The following is a 21912-nucleotide window of genomic DNA, read 5'->3' on the forward strand; positions in this document are numbered from 1 at the left end:
CAGGATATAAAGACCAGAGGTATACTGTACATGTCACAGACAGACAGGATATAAAGACCAGAGGTATACTGTACATGTCACAGACAGACAGGATATAAAGACCAGAGGTATACTTTACATGTCACAGACAGACAGGATATAAAGACCAGAGGTATACTGTACATGTCACAGACAGACAGGATATAAAGACCAGAGGTATACTGTACATGTCACAGACAGCCAGGATATAAAGACCAGAGGTATACTTTACATGTCACAGACAGACAGGATATAAAGACCAGAGGTATACTGTACATGTCACAGACAGACAGGATATAAAGACCAGAGGTATACTTTACATGTCACAGAATATGGTGAAACAGTTTACTGCTCATATTTTAATAGCTCAAGTTACAGAGTTTAGGGCGAAAGCACATTTTACAGCAAAGCCTGTACCTGTACAGATACAGATGTTTTTACCTGAAAGTGTGTGGCTCAATAGATACAAAGAAAAATAGATGACATGTAAAATTAAATGGATAAAACGCGCAGCATTTTGGCAACTTTTTTCAGAAATGTTCAGTGCATCAGCATCAAGAATATTCAGCAAAATAACGTTTAAAAATGTTTTCCTAAATAAAAATAAACTGTCTCTGTAATGTGCAATAAAAGCCATAGATAAACAAGGAAACAGAAGCTAGTGAGGGGTTCACAGTACAATTTAACGCACAACACTGTCCATTTTAAACAGACTTCTTTCTATGCAATGTACCAGTCCATTATATCCAAAAGTACAATACTAATGTGAGCCTTTTCTATCTAATGTATTCAACAGTAAGACACTTCAATTTATCTCCATTGGTTGTACAAATAATAAAGCAGTGTTTTGTTGCTCCTGTGGTGTTGCTCCTGTGGTGTTGCTCCTGTGGTGTTGCTCCTGTGGTGTTCCAGTCAGCCAGGCGCCTTCTGCAGCGTCAGAGTGAGTTAGCTTCTATCCGTGTTGTAGTATTCCTCTGGGATTCTTAAAAGAGATGAGATGAAACTCGCAGAGAAAAGCTGCCGACATAATATTTCTTATAACACTGTTCCTTACTCTAAGCTAATATGTTATAGTTTGGCTGAGTCTATAGTTTTATTTAAAGTTAATATGCCTACCATCTAGGTCATGTATCTAAACATTACTTTATGAACAGACAGGGGTTCGGGGAGTGCAAGATTTGGATACCATGTTATTTTTCAGTTGAATACAATCTACAAGCATGTGGGCATATATTTTAATTGAGTTGTTTTTGGATTCATTTTGTTGTGTGTGAACCCCATCCATCCTTGCATCTAATATAGTGGAGCATTGTACCATGCACTCAATGACAAGATATAAAACATAAAATAAACATGCAGTGGCAAGGGAAAGATGAACCTTGACCACTGTAACTGTATGACTCTCAGTAGAAAAACTAAAACACAGGATAGTGGTGCACCATTTTGCACTAACCCTGTCCAGTAGCTGCATTATCAAATACGTTTGGGATAGGTCTTCATACATCATAGATACAAGTGTCTACATCTAATCCTTGTGTATAATCATGAGCAAATAACACATTGATGCTCTGTACACAAAGGTTTTGTTCTCTTTAAATGTACTTAAGTTTAATTTTCACTTTACAGTTCCATGAGAGACAGCGGTAAGAACCCAGGCCACATGATAAATACAACTAAAACAGCAGCTCTAGAATTAAAGGGCTTTTACATCAATTCAATCTGTGACAATGTATTTGAAAAGCTGTTTTTAACTTGTTGTTGTGTGCGTGTAGTGATTCTCATGACATAACGCAGAGATTCTAATCCCAAAGGAGAGGGAAGTGCTATCAATCTACCACAGATAACATCAACAGTGAGTCAGCACTATATAAAGTGGTCGGTTGCTTTCATTAAGTTATTTTGCTTTTATGTTGTTGTTGACGTTGACATTGTCTAGTCTCTGTCCCCTTCTATTGGCTACTTCGAGAGATGGGCAGCTGTCCAATCAGGTATCTACTTTCCCATAGGTGCCCTCAGGGGGGCGGTACTGTTTGGGAAAGGCCTTCAGCTGGAGGGAGTTGAAGGCGTATTTACGACATCCTACATTCTTCATGGTGTTCTCTCGTCTGCAGCCCTCACTGTCGGAAGGAGGAGAGGAGAGCAAAGAGAAGGAGGGAAGAAGGGGGGAGTAGAGGGAAGAATAGGGGGGAGGGGAGCGGAGAGAAGGAGAGGAGAGAGAAGGAGAGGAGGGTGGAGAGAATGAGAGGGGGAGGAGAGGAGAGGAGAGAGAAGGAGAGGGGGGAGGGGAGGGAAGAGGCCAGGAGAGAGGATAGGGGGAGGGTTTAAAAGATAAGATGGAGATGGAGTTATATTACATGAAGTTATAAACATGGACAGAATTCTTTATTTTCTTCTAATTCTACATGGTAGACGTTACAATGTCTTGTCTCTTTTTGTTCAGGCAGTTGTGTGGCTGGCTCACCTGCGCATGCAGTCGAGGGCCTGGAAGAAGACCTGTGGGGCCATGGCGTGCTCCTGCTGGAGTATCAGACACTGCTCCAGGGTTAGAGACATGGCTGTACGATCCTTAGCACTCTTACAGCTGGTGAAACGCATGCCGTTCAGACGCCGACACACCTGGGGAGGGAGAGAGCGAGATACAGGGAGAGAGAGAGAAAGAAGGGGGGGCAGAGGAGAACGGGTGAGAGTAGAGAGTCAGGCAAAGACTTCAGCTCATTCAGAGTGCTAGAAAATAGGATCTTGTAGAGAGAGAGAGAGAAAAAGGGGAGAATGTCTCTACCTCCGCTGCCTGCCACAGGATCTCTACGTTCTTGCTCTTCCTGGCACTGATGTTGTGATCGAGCAGCTTCAGCAGCTCAGGCAGACTGGTCTGACTACGGGTACGAGGGAGGCCTGAAGAGGAGAGAGAAGAGAGGATTATTGCACTGACGTACATTTTAGGAACCCGGTTGTTGACCACTTAATTAGGGGTTGAGGTTAAGATGAGGTTGTGTATGACTCACAGTCCTCAGGCAGGACCTCTTTGTACTGGTCGTAGTAGGAGCTGAGACGAGCCATATTCTCCATGTTTATCACCTCCTGAAGAGACGTGTCTCCAAACCTATAGATCACGACAGACAGACAGACAGACAGACAGACAGACAGACAGACAGACAGACAGACAGACAGACAGACAGACAGACAGACAGACAGACAGACAGACAGACAGACAGACAGACAGACAGACAGACAGACAGACAGACAGACAGACAGACAGACAGACAGACAATCTACAACACATCAGCATTTCTTACAGTCTATCTATAGGGAGTAGGCCTAATGTTCTCTCAGTCTCCTTCATCGTTTCTGTTAAAACTGGCTGTAAACACGTCATTTCTAGTCTGTACTGGCATGTCTAATAAACAAGCTTAGAAAAGGCACAATAACAAGCGCCTCGTGATTATTGGAGGTAACCTTCATCAATCAAATGGTATCACCACAAATATCAGCTGGCTGCCGTTGCCATGGTAACACACCTTTTGACTACCCCTCTTACATTGTGCTGCTGGTACTCCCTCCCTCCATCACCTCTCCATCACCTCTCCTCCCTCCATCACCTCTCCTCCCTCCCTCTATCACCACTCCTCTCTCCCTCCGTCCATCACCTCTCCTCCCTCCATCACCTCTCCTCCCTCAATCAACTCTCCTCCCTCCATCACCTCTCCTCACTCCATCACCTCTCCTCACTCCATCACCTCTCCTCCCTCCACCACCCCTCCATCACCTCTCCTCCCTCCATCCACTCTCCTCCCGCCATCACCTCCATCACCTCTCCTCCCTCCACCCTCCAACACCCCTCCACCCTCCATCACCCCTCCACCCTCCATCACCCCTCCACCTCTCCTCCCTCCATCACCTCTCCTCCCTCCATCACCTCTCCTCATCTTTCCTCCCCTCTCCTCTCTTGTTCACTCACTTCTCTGCCAGTGTCTGCTGTTCATTGATTCCCACATTGAAGAGAACAGGCTGCACCCGCAGCAGCATGCCGTTCTGGATCTCCCGCGGCAACGCATCAAACATCGGCGCTGGTAACGGAACCCTGACGTTGAAGCCGTCCCGGTTCCCGGTGATGACAGGCAGCATGTCTGGGCCGAAGACCGAGGTTGCCTGGGTGACTTTAAAGGTGACGTTCCGCAGGTCCATCACGCCAACACTCATGTCCTCCAACATGGCCAGCTCATCCCCTTTAAGATTGAAGAGAATAAGTGGTCAGAGTAGGTTTCAGTGGTCATCATTTAAGAGTAAGGGGTCAGAGTAGGTTTCAGTGGTCATCATTTAAGAGTAAGGGGTCAGAGTAGGTTTCAGTGGTCATCATTTAAGAGTAAGGGGTCACAGTAGGTTTCAGTGGTCATCATTTAAGAGTAAGGGGTCAGAGTAGGTTTCAGTGGTCATCATTTAAGAGTAAGGGGTCACAGTAGGTTTCAGTGGTCATCATTTAAGAGTAAGGGGTCAGAGTAGGTTTCAGTGGTCATCGTTTAAGAGTAAGGGGTCAGAGTAGGTTTCAGTGGTCATTAAAAAAATAAATAAAGTGAGTTTCAAATCAACATAATCATGTGTGTGTGTGTTTTCATTAAAGAAAACACAAGAACGCACGCACACACACACACACACACACACACACACACACACACACACACACACACACACACACACACACACACACACACACACAGGCAGGAGGTTACCATAGGTGCTAAGCAGGCCCTCATGCTGGACCAGCAGGCCGATGGTGTGGAGCTGCCTGAGGAAGCCGTCGTCACAGAGACAGTTCCTCAGTTTGATGACGAAGCCACAGATCAGAGCTGACAGCTACACAGTGGAAAACACCAATACAACTGTCAATAACCTATACAACTATAATCATCTATATAATCATCTGTCAAACATCTATAATAACAATGTTATTGATCAATACAATAACAATGTATATTATAGAACAGCAATTAAATCCATCTAGTTATGCTGCAGTGCAAGAGTGGTGTTGTGTGAGTGTGTACACACACATGCATGTGTGTGTACCTGCGCGTGGGTGTACCTGTGCGCGCGAGTGCGCGTGTGTGTATGTAAACCCACCGTCTGACAGAAGACCACATCTCTTCTGTACTGTAGCGTGAGGTTCATGGCGATGGTGGGAGCACTGTCCTGCATTAGGAGGAACACCATGGACTTCTTAGCCTTGTCACTCATCAGAGACACACACTCTGACAGGGTAGTCAGGAGAGGGTACAGCGCCTCACTCCATTCACCTGGTACAGACAGGAGAGAGGTTATACAGTATCACACACACACACACACACACACACACACACACACACACACACACACACACACACACACACACACACACACACACACACACACACAATCTTGCTCTTACCTGGGCAGGGCTTTTCTTTTTCTATGTCTGGGTTGCTGTCTAGAGGGGAGAGAAGAGCATAACATCAGTGTTATAACATCAGTGTTATAACATCAGTGTTATGACATCAGTGTTGTAACACCAGTGTTATAACACCAGTGTTATAACACCAGTGTTTATGTCTGCTAGTTAAAGAATGATGTTACAGTATAGAACAGTCAAAGTGGCCATGAACCTACAGTGCTTTTGTCTTTCATGGTTTGATTGACATGTGGTGCTCAGATGAGGGAATGATGACAATGATGATGATGGAGGAAGAAGAGGTGATGAAGATGACGATCCAGGGTGTATCCAGAAGGCTTCCCTGTTTCCATGGATACCTCATGGGATTCACACACATTCCCTTTTATCCCCTAACCTCAACTTCTAAACCAATACATACCACCCACCCACCCACCCACCCACCCACCCACCCACCCACCCACCCACCCATCCATCCATCCATCCACCCAAACAACTAGCCACCCACCCACCCAAACACCCACCCAAACACCCACCCATCCATCCATCCATCCATCCATCTTCCCAAACAACTAGCCACCCACCCAAACACCCATCCATCCATCCATCCATCCATCCATCCATCCATCCATCCATCCATCCATCCATCCATCCATCCATCCATCCATCCATCCATCCATCCACCCAAACAACTAGCCACCCACCCACCCACCCACCCACCCATCCATCCATCCATCCACCCAAACAACTAGCCACCCACCCAAACACCCACCCACCTACTGACCCACCCATCCATCCACCCATCCATCAATCATTCCCAAACACAGGTTTTTGGACATTTTTGCAAATGCATTACAAATAAAAAACTGAAATACCTTCCCTCAATCAGTTAGTTAGAAAATTAGGAGATGCAACAATGTCTAGTTAAATAGCCTATTGCACTTCAATAGATCCATTCTACTAGCATGTGAACATATGTGTATGTTTACTTCTCTTAGTAGTGGCGTTGGTCAGCTGCTGAGCATCCAGGAACACATCCTCACTGCTGCTGTCACTCTGCAGCCTGTCTTTGGCCAGCAGTCTTTCCACCCTCTGGATCACACAGTCCAGACTCTTATCTACATTTAACCACACCTTCTCCTGGAGGGTAGAGAAAGTGGGTCAGAGGGGCGGGTGGAGGGAGAGCGTGACAAAAAGATAGAGGGATGAAATATGAAAAAAACATTGCATATACAGTCGTGGCCAAAAGTTTTGAGAATGACACAAATTTTCACAAAGTCTGCTGCCTCAATTTGTATGATGGCAATTTGCATATACTCCCGAATGTTATGAAGAGTGATCAGATGAATTGCAATTAATTGCAAAGTCCCTCTTTGCCATGCAAATAAACTGAATCCCCCAAAAACATATCCACTGTATTTCAGCCCTGCCACAAAAGGACCAGCTGACATCATGTCAGTGACTCTCTCGTTAACACAGGTGTGAGTGTTGACGAGGACAAGGCTGGAGATCACTCTGTCATGCTGATTGAGTTCGAATAACAGACTGGAAGCTTCAAAAGGAGGGTGGTGTTTGGAATCATTGTTCGTCCTCTGTCAAACATGGTTACCTGCAAGGAAACATGTGCCGTCATCCTTGCTTTGCACAAAAAAGGGATTCACAGGCAAGGATATTGCTGCCAGTAAGATTGCACCTAAATCAACCATTTATCCAATCATCAAGAACTTCAAGGAGAGCGGTTGAATTGTTGTGAAGAAGGCTTCAGGGCGCCCAAGAATGTCCAGCAAGCGCCAGGACCGTCTCCTAAAGTTGATTCAGCTGCGGGATCGGGGCACCACCAGTACAGAGCTTGCTCAGGAATGGCAGCAGGCAGGTGTGAGTGCATCTGCACGCACAGTGAAGCAAAGACTTTTGGTAGGATGCCTGGTGTCAAGTTGGGCAGCAAAGAATCCACTTCTCTCCAGGAAAAACATCAGGGACAGACTGATATTCTGCAAAAGGTACAGGGATTGGACTGCTGAGGACTGGGGTAAAGTTATTTTCTCTGATGAATCCCCTTTCCGATTGTTTGGGGCATCCTGAAAAAAGCTTGTCCGGAGAAGACAAGGTGAGCGCTACCATCAGTCCTGTGTCATGCCAACAGTAAAGCATCCTGAGACCATTCATGTGTGGGGTTGCTTCTCAGCCAAGGGAGTGGGCTCACTCACAATTTTGCCTAAGAACACAGCCATGAATAAAGAATGGTACCAACACATCCTCCGAGAGCAACTTCTCCCAACCATCCAGGAACAGTTTGGTGACGAACAATGCCTTTTCCAGCATGATGGAGCACCTTGCCATAAGGCAAAAGTGATGACTAAGTGGCTCGGGGAACAAAACATTGATATTTTGGGTCCATGGCCAGGAAACTCCCCAGACCTTAATCCCATTGAGAATACTTCAGTATTCCATAGTAACATCTGACAAAAATATCTAAAGACACTGAAGCAGCAAACTTTGTGAAAATGTATATTTGTGTCATTCTCAAAACTTTTGGCCACGACTGTACATTCTATACAATATTGTTATTCTCAATTGTTGAACAGAAAATGATCAATGTCTCCTTACCCAGTCCTCCTCATGCCAGTCAGCCTGTAGGGAGGAGCGCTTGCCTCTCCCCCTCTCTCCCTCCACGTATACTGAGTGGCGAGGGGAGATGGTGTGACGCGAGGGGGAGGTGGATTGGCGTGAGGGGGAGGTAGAGGAGCGACAGGGTGAGGTAGAGGAGCGACAGGGGGAGCGGGATGGAGAGGGGGTGAGGGACGATGGGGAGGGAGTGCCCCTCTGGGCGATGCATTCCGGCCGGGCGGCAGAAAGGGCTAGGATGGCTGAGGACAGCAGCTTAGAGTCACACACTGTCACCAACTGACGAGTCTGGAGAAGGGGAGAGAGATGGAGGAGAGACAGGGAAAGAAGAAGAGACATGGAGGAGAGAGGGAGAAGAGGAGAGAGATGGAGGAGAGGCAGGGAGAGAAGAGAAACGGAGAGGAGAGAGATTGAGGAGAGACATGGAGGAGAGACAGGACGAGAGATGGAATAGAGACAGGGAGAGGAGGAGACAGGGAGTGGAGGAGACAGGGAGATATACAGTATAATAGTATGTATTAATACAGTGAAATACATTCATTGCATAGATACATGAGGGCATTTCTCAATGCTTCTCTCCCTTCTCTTCTCCCTCCCTCCTTCTCTCTCCCCTCCTCCCTCCCTCTCTCCCCCTCTCCTACCTTCTCAGAGAGGATGGCGAGGGTTCTCTCCAGAGAGTTGGCTGAGCGTTCCTTGGCAGCGCGGGACAAACGTTCGGTGTAGTAGCAAACCTGAGTCTTCAAAGTGTTGACCTGACCAATCAGCTCCTTCGCTCTCAACACGTCCCGAGGCAGGTAGGCCACCGGCTTAGAGCCAGACCCAGCACTGCTGCAAGGTGTGTATGTGTGAATATGTGAGCGAGAGAGCGAGAGCGAGCGAGAGAGAGAGAGAGAGAGAGAGAGAGAGGGGAGAGAGAGAGAGAGAGAGAGAGAGTGAGCGGAGAGAGAGAGAGAGAGAGAGAGAGAGAGAGAGAGAGAGAGAGATCAGGAGTGAAAAGGTGCTGACACGTGCAGATTTAAAACGATGTAATACAGGGCATAAACACATCTACCCACAATGCATGCATAAACAGACCAGGTGACAGAGCTCACCATTCCTCCTCATATGCGCTGATCAGAAAGCAAGAAAAAAAGACAATTCAGTCAAAGGTTATACATCTAAATCAATGTTAACAATGAAATCTCAAACTGATGTGCCTGTAGCAGGATTTCCCGATTGGCAGCCACAATTGATATTATTCGGACCCCCAAATTTTCTCAGCAAAATATAAATAAATATATTTATAATTTTTGTTGGACATAAAAGCCTGTACAATCACCAGGGAATCATCTCAAAATGATTTTAATTTACAAAATCTGTTCTCAGGTATTCCCATGCATGAATAGAGAGGCATATGTGATCATATCCCAATGTGATCAAGGTGTGAAGTTATTCTTTCTTTGTCAAATAGTATATCTGTTTGGGCTTTGTGTACAAATTATTTAGAACTATGTTCCAACCCCAACCATAAACTCAAGGAAAAATACAGTCTGCGACTGAAAGTAATTAGGGACAGCGGGTCTATTGTCTGTACTCACTGTTTCCTAGCCTCCTCAAACTTGTGGATGAGTTTCCGGAGACCACAGTGCTTAAAGCCTTGGTAGTGGGCTGCTGGGGCCCCTATAGTTACTACGTCATAGGTCCTGTCTAGGAAAGGAGACGGAGGGAAGTGGAGGGAGAGGGGAGGGAGGGAGGAGGAGAGAGGGGAGAAAGGGAGGTGGAGGGGAAGAGAGTACTTTTAGACAGATATAAACAGAGAATTACATTGGGCCAGATGGATATAATTATGGATATAAAGGACATAGAGACTGATAGATATAACAGGTCCCCTACCATAGAAACTGATAGATATAACAGGTCCTCTACCATAGAGACTGATAGATATAACAGGTCCCCTACCATAGAGACTGATAGATATAACAGGTCCCCTACCATAGAAACTGATAGATATAACAGGTCCCCTACCATAGAGACTGATAGATATAACAGGTCCCCTACCATAGAGACTGATAGATATAACAGGTCCCCTACCATAGAGACTGATAGATATAACAGGTCCCCTACCATAGAAACTGATAGATATAACAGGTCCCCTACCATAGAGACTGATAGATATAACAGGTCCTCTACCATAGAGTCTGCTAGATATAACAGGTCCCCTACCATAGAGACTGATAGATATAACAGGTCCTCTACCATAGAGACTCATAGATATGACAGGTCCCCTACCATAGAGATTGATAGATATAACAGGTCCTCTACCATAGAGTCTGATAGATATAACAGGTCCCCTACCATAGAGACTGATAGATATGACAGGTCCCCTACCATAGCCAGACTCTCCTTGTACTCTCATCCTCTGGACGTGCAGGTTAGTGGGGATAAACTCCAGCTTCTTCTCTGCTTTCAGAGTGCTGGATTTAAAGGAGGGACCTGGAAGAGGAGTAGGTTGGAAATGTTATGATGATGCCGACTACTGTACCTGTGTATGTAACTGATAGTCTCTTCCTGTATGTTACTGATAGTCTCTTCCTGTATGTTACTGATAGTCTCTTCCTGTATGTTACTGATAATCTCTTCCTGTATGTTACTGATAGTCTCTTCCAGTATGTTACTGATAGTCTCTTCCTGTATGTTACTGATAGTCTCTTCCTGTATGTTACTGATAGTCTCTTCCTGTATGTTACTGATAGTCTCTTCCTGTATGTTACTGATAGTCTCTTCCTGTATGTTACTGATAGTCTCTTCCTGTATGTTACTGATAGTCTCTTCCTGTATGTTACTGATAGTCTCGTCCTGTATGTTACTGATAGTCTCGTCCTGTATGTTACTGATGCGTTAGAGATATGAAATACACAATATATACAAAAGTATGAGGACAACCCTTCAAATGAGTGGATTCGGCTATTTCAGCCACACCCGTTGCTGACAGGTGTATAAAATCAAGCACACAGCCATGCAATCTCCATAGCCAAACATTGGCACTAGAATGGCCTTACTGAAGAGCTCAGTGACTTTCAACGTGGTAGCGTCATAGGATGCCACCTTTCCAACAAGTCAGTTCATCAAATTTCTGCCCTGCTAGAGATGCCCTAGGCAACTGTAAGTTATGTTATTCACGGGACCGCCAGGTGCTGAAGCGCGCAGCGGGTAAAAATAATCTGTCCTCGGTTGCAACACTCACTACCGAGTTCCAAACTGCCTCTGGGAGCAATGTCAGCACCATAACTGTTCGTCGGGAGCTTCATGAAATGGGTTTCCATGGCCGAGCAGCCGCACACAAGCCTAAGATCACCATGTGCAATGCCTAGCATCAGTTGGATGCTCACCACTGCCAGATGAGGGAGTTTGATTCATCACTCCAGAGAATGCGTTTCCACTGCTCCAGAGTCCAATGGCGGTGAGCTTTATACAACATAAAGCTCACCGCCATTGGACTCTGGAGCAGTGGAAACGCATTCTCTGGAGTGATGAATCAAACTCCCTCATCTGGCAGTCTGACAGACTAATCTGGGTTTGGCGGATGCCAGGAGAATGCTACCTGCCCCAATGCATAGTGCCAAATGTAAAGTTTGGTGGAGGAGGAATAATGGTCTGGTGCTGTTTTTCATGGTTCGGTCCAGGCCCCTTAGTTCCAGTGAAGGGAAATCTTAACGCTATAACATTCAATGATATTCTAGACGGTTCTGTGCTTCCAACTTTGTGGCAACAGTTTGGGAAAGGCCCTTTCCTGTTTTAGCAAGACAATGCCCCCGTGCACAAAGCAAGGTCTATACAGAAATGGCTTGTCAAGCTCGGTATGGAAAAACTTACCTGGCCTGCACAAAGTCCTGACCTCAACCCCATCAAACACCTTTCAGATGAACTGGAACGCCGACTGCGAGCCAGGCCTATCACCCAACATCAGTGCCTGACCTCACCAATGCTCTTGTGGCTGAATGGAAGCAAGTTCCCGCAGCAATGTTCCAACTTCTAGTGGAAAGTCTTCTCAGAAGAGTGGAGGCCGTTAAGGCAGCAAAGGGGGGACCAACTCCAAATGAATGCCCAGGATTTTGGAATGAGATGTTCGACGAGCAGGTGTCCACATACTTTTGGTCATGTAGTGTATTATTTTATAGTGCTAATGGAGAAGGTTTCTGATATTCAGTACCAGCCAAAAGTTTGGACACACCTACTCATTCAAGGGTTTTTCTTTGTTTGTCAAATCAAATCAAATGTTATTGGTCACATACACATGGTTAGCAGATGTTAATGTGAGTGTAGCGAAATGCTTGTGCTTCTAGTTCCGACCATGCAGTAATATCTAACAACTAATCTAACAATTTCACAACAACAAAGGCATGAATAAGAATATGTACATATAAATATATGGATGAGCATGGCCGAACGGCATAGGCAAGATGCAATAGATGGTATAGAGTACAGTATATACATGAGATGAGTAATGTAGGGTATGTAAACATTATATAAAGTGGCATTGTTTAAAGTGACTAGTGATACATTTATTACATCCAATATTTTATTATTAAAGTGGCTAGAGTTGAGTCAGTATGTTGGCAGCAGCCACTCAATGTTAGTGATGGCTGTTTAACAGTCTGATGGCCTTGAGATAGAAGCTGTTTTTCAGTCTCTCGGTCCCAGCTTTGATGCACCTGTACTGACCTCGCCTTCCGGATGATAGCGGGGTGAACAGGCAGTGCCTCCTGAGGTTGAAGAGGCGCTGTTGCGCCTTCTTCACCACGCTGTCTGTGTGGGTGGACCATTTCAGTTTGTCCGTGATGTGTACGCCGAGGAACTTACAACTTCTCCAACTTCTCCACTACTGTCCCGTCGATGTGGATAGGGGGTGCTCCCTCTGCTGTTTCCTGAAGTCCACAATCATCTCCTTTGTTTTGTTGACGTTGAGTGTGAGGTTATTTTCCTGACACCACACTCCGAGGGCCCTCACCTCCTCCCTGTAGGCCGTCTCGTCTTTGTTGGTAATCAAGCCTACCACTGTAGTGTCGTCTGCAAACTTGATGATTGAGTCGGAGGCGTGCATGGCCACGCAGTCGTGGGTGAACAGGGAGTACAGGAGAGGGCTGAGAACGCACCCTTGTGGGGCCCCAGTGTTGAGAATCAGCGGGGTGGAGATGTTGTTTCCTACCCTCACTACCTGGGGGCGTACCGTCAGAAAGTCCAGGACCCAGTTTCACAGGGCGGGGTCGAGACCTAGGGTCTCGAGCTTAATGACGCGTTTGAAGGGTACTATGGTGTTAAATGCTGAGCTGTAGTCGATAAACAGCATTCTTACATAGGTATTCCTCTTGTCCAGATGGGTAAGGGCAGTGTGCAGTGTGATTGCGATTGCGTCGTCTGTGGACCTATTGGGGCGGTAAGCAAATTGGAGAGGGTCTAGGGTGTCAGGTAGGGTGGAGGTGATATGATCCTTGACTAGTCTCTCAAAGCAATTCATGATGACGGAAGTGAGTGCTACAGGGTGATAGTTGTTTAGCTCAGTTACCTTAGCTTTCTTGGGAACAGGAACAATGGTGGCCCTCTTGAAGCATGTGGGAACAGAAGACTGGGATAGGGATTGATTGAATATGTCCGTAAACACACCAGCCAGCTGGTCTGCGCATGCTCTGAGGACACGGCTAGGGATGCCGTCTGGGCCGGCAGCCTTGTGAGGGTTAACACATTTAAATGTTTTACTCACATTGGCTGCGGTGAAGGAGAGCCTGCAGGTTTTGGTAGCGGGCCATGTCGGTGGCACTGTATTGTCCTCAAAGCGAGCAAAGAAGTTGTTTAGTTTGTCTGGGAGCAAGACATCGGGGTCCGCGACGGGGCTGGTTTTCTTTTTGTAGTCCGTGATTGACTGTAGACCCTGCCACATACCTCTCGTGTCTGAGCCGTTGAATTGCGACTCTACTTTGTCTCTATACTGAATCTTAGCTTGTTTGATTGCCTTGCGGAGGGAATAGCTACACTGTTTGTATTCGGTCATGTTTCCGGTCGCCTTGCCCTGATAAAAAGCACTGGTTCGCGCTTTCAGTTTTGCGCGAATGCTGCCATCAATCCATGGTTTCTGGTTCGGGAAGGTTTTCATATTCGCCGTGTGTACAACATCACCGACGCACTTGCTAATAAACTCGCTCACAGAATCAGCGTATACATCAATGTTGTTGTTCGACGCTATCCGGAACATATCCCAGTCCACGTGATCGAAGCAATCTTGAAGCGTGGAATCAGATTGGTCAGACCAGCGTTGAACAGACCTGAGCACGGGCGTTTCCTGTTATAGTTTCTGTCTATAGGCTGGGAGCAATAAAATGGAGTCGTGGTCAGATTTGCCAAAAGGAGGGCGAGGGAGGGCTTTGTATGCGTCGCGGAAGTTAGAGAACAATGATCCAGGATTTTGCCGGTCCGGGTCGCGCATTCGATATGCTGATAAAATTTAGGGAGCTTTGTTTTCAGATTAGCCTTGTTAAAATCCCCAGCTACAATAAATGCAGCCTCAGGATATGTGGTTTCCAGTCCAATGAAGTTCTTTCAGGGCCGTCGAGGTGTCTGCTTGGGGGGGGGGGGGGGGGGGATATACACAACTGTGATAATAATCAAAGAGAATTCTCTTGGTAGATAATGCGGTCGGCATTTGATTGTAAGGAATTCTAGGTCAGGTGAACAAAAGGACTTGAGTTCCTGTATGTTGTTATGATCACACCACGACTCGTTAATCATAAGGCATACACCCCCGCCCTTCTTCTTACCAGAGAGATGTTTGTTTCTGTTGGTGTGATGCGTGAAGAAACCAGGTGGCTGTACCGACTCTGATAACGTATCCCGAGTGAGCCATGTTTCCATGAAACAGAGAATGTTACAATCTCTGATGTCTCTCTGGAAGGCAACCCTTGCTCGGATTTCGTCTACCTTGTTGTCAAGAGACTGGACATTGGCAAGTAGTATACTCGGGAGCGGTGCGCGATGTGCCCGTCTACGGAGCCTGGCTAGAAGACCGCTCCATCTGCGGCGCCTTTGTTTTGGATCGCCTGCTGGGATCCGATCCATTGTCCTGGCCAGGCTCCGTAGACGGGCACATCGCCCACCGCTCCCGAGTATACTACTTGCCAATGTCCAGTCTCTTGACAACAAGGTAGACGAAATACGAGCATGGGTTGCCTTCCAGGTGGACCAAACAGAGGATCCGCTTCGGGAAAGTCGTATTCCTGGTCATAATGTTGGTAAGTTGACGTTGCTCTTATATCCAATAGTTCCTCCCGGCTGTATGTAATAACACTTAAAATTTCCTGGGGTAACAGTGTATGAAATAATACATAAAAAAACAAAATACTGCATAGTTTCCTAAGAATGTGAAGCGAGGCGGCCGTCTCTGTCGGCTCTGGAAATCCTGGAGTCATGTACTATTTTCTACATTGTAGAATAATAGTGAAGACATCAAAACTATGAAATAACACGTATGGAATCATCTAGTAACCAAAAAAGTGTTAAACAAATCAAAACAGATGTTATACTTTAGATTCTTCAAAGTAGCCACCCTTTGCCTTGATGACTGCTTTGCACACTCTTGGCATTCTCTCAACCAGCTTCATGAGGAATGCTTTTACACAGTCTTGAAGGACTTCCCACATATGCTGAGCACTTGTTGGCTGCTTTTCCTACACTCTGCAGTCCAACTCATCCTAAACCATCTCAATTGGGCTCCTGAGTGGAGCAGCGGTCTTAGGCACTGCATCTCAGTGCTAGAGGCGTCACTACAGACCCTGGTTCGATTCCAGCCTGAATCACAACCGGCCGTGATTGGGAGTCCCATAGGGCGATACACAATTGGCCCAGCGTTGTCCGGGTTTGCCGGGGTAGTCTGTCATTGTAAATAAGAATTTGTTCTTAAATGACTTGCCGGGTTAAATAAACTAGTAGTGGGTATTTTGCAGGAATTCGACCATGAAGGCCTGATTCACGCGGTCTCCTGTGAACAGTTGATGTTGAGATGTGTCTGTTACTTCAACTCTGTGAAGCATTTATTTGGGCTGCAATTTGAGGTGCAATTAACTCTAATGAACTTATCCTCTGCAGCAGAGGTACTCTGGGTCTTCCTTTCCTGTTGCGGTCCTCATGAGAGCCAGTTTCATCATAGCGCTTGATGGTTTTTGCGACTGCACTTGAAGAAACATTCAAAATTCTTGAAAAGTAATGATGGTCTGTCATTTCTCTTTGCTTATTTGAGCTGTTCTTGCCCTAATATGGACTTGGCCTTTTACGAAATAGGGCTATCTTCTGTATACCATCCCTACCTTGTCACAACACAACTGATTGCCTCAAATGCATTAAGAAGGAAAGAAATTCCACAAATGAACTTTTAACAAGGTACACCTGTTAATTGTAATGCATTCCAGGTGATTGATTACCTTATGAAGCTGGTTGAGAGAATGCCAAGAGTGTGCAAAGCTGTCATCAAGGCAAAGGGTGGCTACTTTGAAGAATCTCAAATATAAAATATATTTTGATTTGTTTAATACTTTTTTGGTTACTAGATGATTCCATATGTGTTATTTCATAGTTTTGATGTCTTCATTATTATTCTGCAATGTAGAAAATAGTAACAATTAAGAAAAACCCTGGAATGAGTAGGTGTGTCCAAACTTTTGACTGGTACTGTTAGTTAGTAGTATGTTATAGCATATCATTGCATAGCCCTATAAATAGTGCAACATATTCATTGTATTTTCTTTAAACGTTGATGTTTAAAAAAAAATGTATGTCACGTCTAACGTAAAATGTTTTGTAAAATACTATGAATTTGGTGTTACTATTCATACGACTAATCATTGTGTTGTTGTTAACACGTTACTAACAACACTGATATTAGTAATATGTTTTTAAAATGTCTAGGTGCAGCCCTGCAGTCTGTTAGGATGTTTTCTGGTATGTTGGTGTACAGCAGTGGAGGCTGCTGAGGGGAGTACTGGTCATAATAATGTCTGGAACGGAGAAAATGGAATGGCATCAAACAATGTGTTTGATATATTTGATACCATTCCATTTATTCCGCTCTATCCACTACCACAAGTCCGTCCTCTCCAATTAAGGTGACACCAGCCTCCTGTGGTTGACAGTTCTATAAAGGTTACGATGCTAACCTTTATATTGGTGCAGGTCACTGATGGTCTCCTGGTAGGTGAGGATGATGGTCTGGTATTGAGAAATGATCTCCCTCCTCAGGTTCTCCCAACATGGAGATAACTCCCCCAACTCCTCCAGCTCACACACCCTACACACACACACACACTGTTAGTGATCTACACTCATTCACAGGCACACACACAAGCATGCATACACGCACACACACACAATGTTAGTGATCTACACACATTCACAGGCACACACACACACGCGCGCACACACACACACACACACACACACACACACACACACACACACACACACACACACACACACACACACACACACACACACACACACACACACACACACACACTAGTATAGTATTCTGCGGTACCTGGCAGCGTCCTCCTCCAGCAGTAGTTTGACAAACTGTCGAGGAATGTGTAGAGAGAGGACGCTGTCAGACATCTGCTCTAGGATCCTCAGGTGGTTTCCATCCGTGGTGGGGAATCGATACATACGAGACATGGTGCCCCCAAACACTGACAGCACAGCAACACACCAGTCAGAACATTTAGCAATCAATATAATCATTCATTACAGAATGTAATACATGCCTTTATCGATTAATCAATTAGCAAATCAATCAACAAATAAATCAGTGTAAGTCAGTTATAATTCCTAAATCTGTAGGAACTCTCAACGTAAACTCTTTGTACGCTAGGAATAATGAAGGAGTCTCACTTAAACACACACTTTCCAATAGAGAATCGCGCACTGACACACACTGGAACACACTCACCAGCCTTCAACAGTGTGTCTTTGCACAGAGACGCAGACTTGGCCCTGATGTTCACTGACTCAGTCAGGCTGTCATCCACCTGAAGCATCATCTGAGACACACAGGGAAAGGACATCATGACTGTTTGATTCACCATGGACACCCTTCAGTTGACCAGTGAGCTGAACAGACTGGCTGAGTGAAAGTAAAACATCCCAGTTTCTACTACGTGGATTTAACCTTTCTCCTTGTCCTTCTAGTCCACTGACCAGACAGGTGAAAGCAATATGAGAGGGGAATGGGAAAAGTTGCTAAAGAATAATCCAACAAATAAACAAACATTTACCAGAGTAGGCCTACAGTCTGTGGTACATCTTCAAACATATCAGATAATATGGTCTGAATTAATACAACGACTCAAAGTAAGTCACATATTTCTACCAATACGGTTTTCCTTCCTCAGGCAGACCAGGCCAGACCAGGCTACTCACCCTGCCATTGATAGTGTCCTGCCGGGCCGCGGTGGCTCTCTGCTCCGTCCTCTCTTCTATTTGCCAGGCGATGATGGTGATGTTGCCCATGCGTTCGCCCTCTGCTGACCTGGAGGCAATTAGTAATAGATGTCTGCTGTATAACAATAGCTGAGGGTGTATGTGGAGGTTGTGTGTGTGTGTGTGTGTGAGTGAGTGAGTGAGTGTGTGTCATGCGCATGAGTGTGTGTGTGTGTTAGGGTGACCACAAGTCCCGGATTGTGTGGGACAGTCCCGTATTTTGTCAATTTTGTCCCCCGTGTCCCGCAACCAAACTATCATGTTCCGTATTTTTTTCAATTAAAACACCAACATTGTATCCCGTACTTTAGTCTTCCCATTCATTTCATGAGAATTTAAATTCTAACCTGACTCTTTTCCAGTCACATTGCACTAATGACAAGATATAACCCAGAGCTCATCAGCTTATCAACCTGCTAATTATTAGATTAGGGTTGGAATGAACCTACAGGACGGAAGCTCTCCAGGAACAGGGTTAGAGAGCCCTGATATAACCTATGTCATAAGGATGTGGCAGATAAGCCTATTGGTTAAACACTTCTCCAATCCTTTTCAAGATATGATATTCTGTGCAGCGCAAGAGGAGACGTACGGTGCACAAGCTCCAACTGGGAAAAATAGCTTTCAACGGTCATCCAACTCGGAATTACACGTCGGAAACTTGGGCATCATCCTAGGGCTCTTCTCCACCCAATCACATTTGTCAAATCCTTTCAGGTTCAATTCCAGATTAACTTGGAGAGGACAGTTAACTAAGCCTACTTACAAAAAGTGTGCTTCTAACGAAGAGCTACAAAAGCAAGTAAATAGCCTAATTAGGGGGGGGGGGGGGGTGCTGCCAAACAAATGTATTCATGTAGGTTACACTGTCCTGTGAATGTACCGCAAAATTTGGGTATTATACGTGTGTTTGTGTCTACAGTGCATTCGAAAAGTATTCAGACCCCTTGACATTTTCCACATTTTGCTATGTTACAGCCTTATTATAAAATTGATTAAATACATTTTTTCCCTCATCAATCTACATACAACACCCCATGATGACAAAACAAAAACAGGTCTTTAGAAATGTTATGTATGAGCCTCGAAATTGAATTTAAGTGCATCCTGTTTCCATTGATGATCCTTGAGATGTTTCTATAACTTGATTGGAGTCCACCTGTGGTAAATTAAATTGATTGGACATGATTATGAAAGGCACACACCTGTCTATATAAGGTCCCACAGTTGACAGTGCATGTCAGAGCAAAAACCAGGTCCGAAACAGGATTGTGTCGAGGCACAGATCTGGGGAAGGGTACCAAAACGATTTCAGCAGCATTGAAGGTCACCAAGAACACAATGGCCTCCATCATTCTTAAATGGAGGAAGTTTGGAAACACCAAGACTCTCCCTAGAGCTGTCTGCCTGGCCAAACTGAGCAATCAGGGGAGAAGGGCCTTGGTTAGGGAAGTGACCAAGAACCCGATGGTCACTCTGACAGAGCTCTAGAGTTCTTGTGTCACGTCCTGACCAGTAAAAGGGGTTATTGTCATTGTAGTTTGGTCAGGGTGTGGCAGGGGGTGTTTGTTTTGTGTGTTTCGGTGTTTTTGGTTTATGTTCTATGTTATCTATTTCTATGTGTTTATCTAGTTCTCTATTTCTATGTTGGGTTTTTGGTAATGACCTCCAATTAGAGACAGCTGGTTGTCGTTGTCTCTAATTGGAGGCCATATTTAGTTGGGTTTGTTTTCAGTTGTGTTTTGTGGGTGGTTGTTTCTAGTATAGTCTGTGCACCTTACTGGACAGTTTTCGTCGTTTGTTTATTCTGATTACCGGTAAGTGTTTTCTTTAATAAAATAAGAAGATGAGCACTTTACCCGCTGCATTTTGGTCCACTCCTTTCGACGCCTATGACATTCTGTGTGGAAATGAGAGTACCTTCCAGAAGGACAACCATCTCTGCAGCACTTCACCAATCAGTACTTTATCAGGCCAGACGGAAGTCACTTCTCAGTAAAATGCACATGACAGCCCGCTTGGAGTTTGCCAAAAGGCACCTAAAGGTCTCAGACCATGTTGAAATCAAGATTGAAACCAAGATTGAAACCAGAGTAGGCCTATGGTCTGTAGTACATCTTCACATCAGATAATATGGTCTGAATTAATAAAACGACTCAAACTACCGATACGGTCTTCCTTCCCCAGGCCAGACCAGGCCAGACCAACTGTTGAAACCAAGATTGAACACTTTGGCCTGAATGCCAAGCGTCATGTCTGAAGGAAACCTAGCACCATCCCTACAGTGAAGCATGGTGGTGGCAGCATCATGCTGTGGGGATGTTCTTCAGCGGCAGGGACTGGGAGACTAGTCAGGATCGAGGGAAAGATGAACGGAGCAAAGTACAGAGAGGTCCTTAATGAAAACCTTCTCCAGAGCGCTCAGGACCTCAGACTGGGGCGAAGGTTAATCTTCCAACAGGACAACGACCCTAAGCACACAGCCAAGACAACGCAGGAGTGGCTTCGGGAAAAGTCTCTGAATATCCGTGAGTAACCCAGCCAGAGCCTGGACTTGAACCAAATCGAACATCTCTGGAGAGACCTGAAAATGGCTGTGTAGCAACGCTCCCCATCTAAGCTGACAGAGCTTGAGAGGATCTGCAGAGAAGAATGGGAGAAACTCCCCAAATACAGGTGTGCCAAGCTTGTAGTGTCATACCCAAGAATCGCTGCCAAAGCTGCTTCAACAAAGTACTGAGTAAAGGGTCTGAATACTAATACCGTTTTTTAAAGTTTTAATACATTTGCAATAACTTCTACAAATCCATTTTTAACGGAAACAAATTAAGTCATCAATTTTAGAATAAGGCTGTAACGTAACAACATGTGGAAAAAGTCAAGGGGTCTGAATACTTGCACTGTATGTTTGTGTTTGTGTCGTGCATGCGTGTGACTTACCTGAGGGTTAGGTGGAGTCTATGGTGTTTGTCCTGCAGAAGCTCCTTAACTGGGAACATGGCTGATCCCAGCAGGTACATCTGACACCCAATCAAACACACATATCACTATTAGAGCCCAGTAGGTACATCTGGCACCCAATCACACACACATATCACTATTAGAGCCCAGTAGGTACATCTGACACCCAATCACACACACATATCACTATTAGAGCCCAGCAGGTACATCTGACACCCAATCACACACACATATCACTATTAGAGCCCAGCAGGTACATCTGACACCCAATCACACACACATATCACTATTAGAGCCCAGCAGGTACATCTGACACCCAATCACACACACATATCACTATTAGAGCCCAGCAGGTACATCTGGCACCCAATCAAACACACATATCACTATTAGAGCCC

General features: G+C 45.3%; 1 protein-coding gene across 4 annotated transcripts in view; it reads right to left on the bottom strand.

Moving 5' to 3' along the window:
- Positions 1-341: 341 nt before the first annotated feature.
- Positions 342-21912, bottom strand: part of inpp4aa (inositol polyphosphate-4-phosphatase type I Aa) — a 41682-nt gene continuing 20111 nt past the window's right edge. Inside the window, exons 6-25 of one of the 4 annotated variants that reach the window (XM_045707521.2) lie at positions 21494-21573; positions 18494-18602; positions 18024-18114; positions 17616-17763; positions 17236-17366; positions 10427-10531; positions 9637-9745; positions 9151-9168; positions 8701-8887; positions 8042-8347; positions 6424-6574; positions 5653-5793; positions 5435-5473; positions 5131-5303; positions 4743-4866; positions 3974-4241; positions 3021-3118; positions 2798-2910; positions 2480-2634; positions 342-2135 (exon numbers count right to left, since the gene is read on the bottom strand). In XM_045707521.2, the coding sequence (XP_045563477.1) occupies positions 2003-2135; positions 2480-2634; positions 2798-2910; positions 3021-3118; positions 3974-4241; positions 4743-4866; positions 5131-5303; positions 5435-5473; positions 5653-5793; positions 6424-6574; positions 8042-8347; positions 8701-8887; positions 9151-9168; positions 9637-9745; positions 10427-10531; positions 17236-17366; positions 17616-17763; positions 18024-18114; positions 18494-18602; positions 21494-21573 (2679 nt within the window). In that variant the 3' untranslated portion in view covers positions 342-2002. The remainder of the gene's footprint in view (positions 2136-2479; positions 2635-2797; positions 2911-3020; positions 3119-3973; positions 4242-4742; positions 4867-5130; positions 5304-5434; positions 5474-5652; positions 5794-6423; positions 6575-8041; positions 8348-8700; positions 8888-9150; positions 9169-9636; positions 9746-10426; positions 10532-17235; positions 17367-17615; positions 17764-18023; positions 18115-18493; positions 18603-21493; positions 21574-21912) is intronic. The other 3 variants (XM_045707523.2, XM_045707522.2, XM_082969155.1) reach the window with 3 other exon arrangements.

The sequence above is a fragment of the Salmo salar genome, chromosome 25 (genome assembly GCF_965601325.2).
Source record: "Salmo salar chromosome 25, fSalSal1, whole genome shotgun sequence".
NCBI classification, from domain to species: Eukaryota; Metazoa; Chordata; class Actinopteri; order Salmoniformes; family Salmonidae; genus Salmo; species Salmo salar.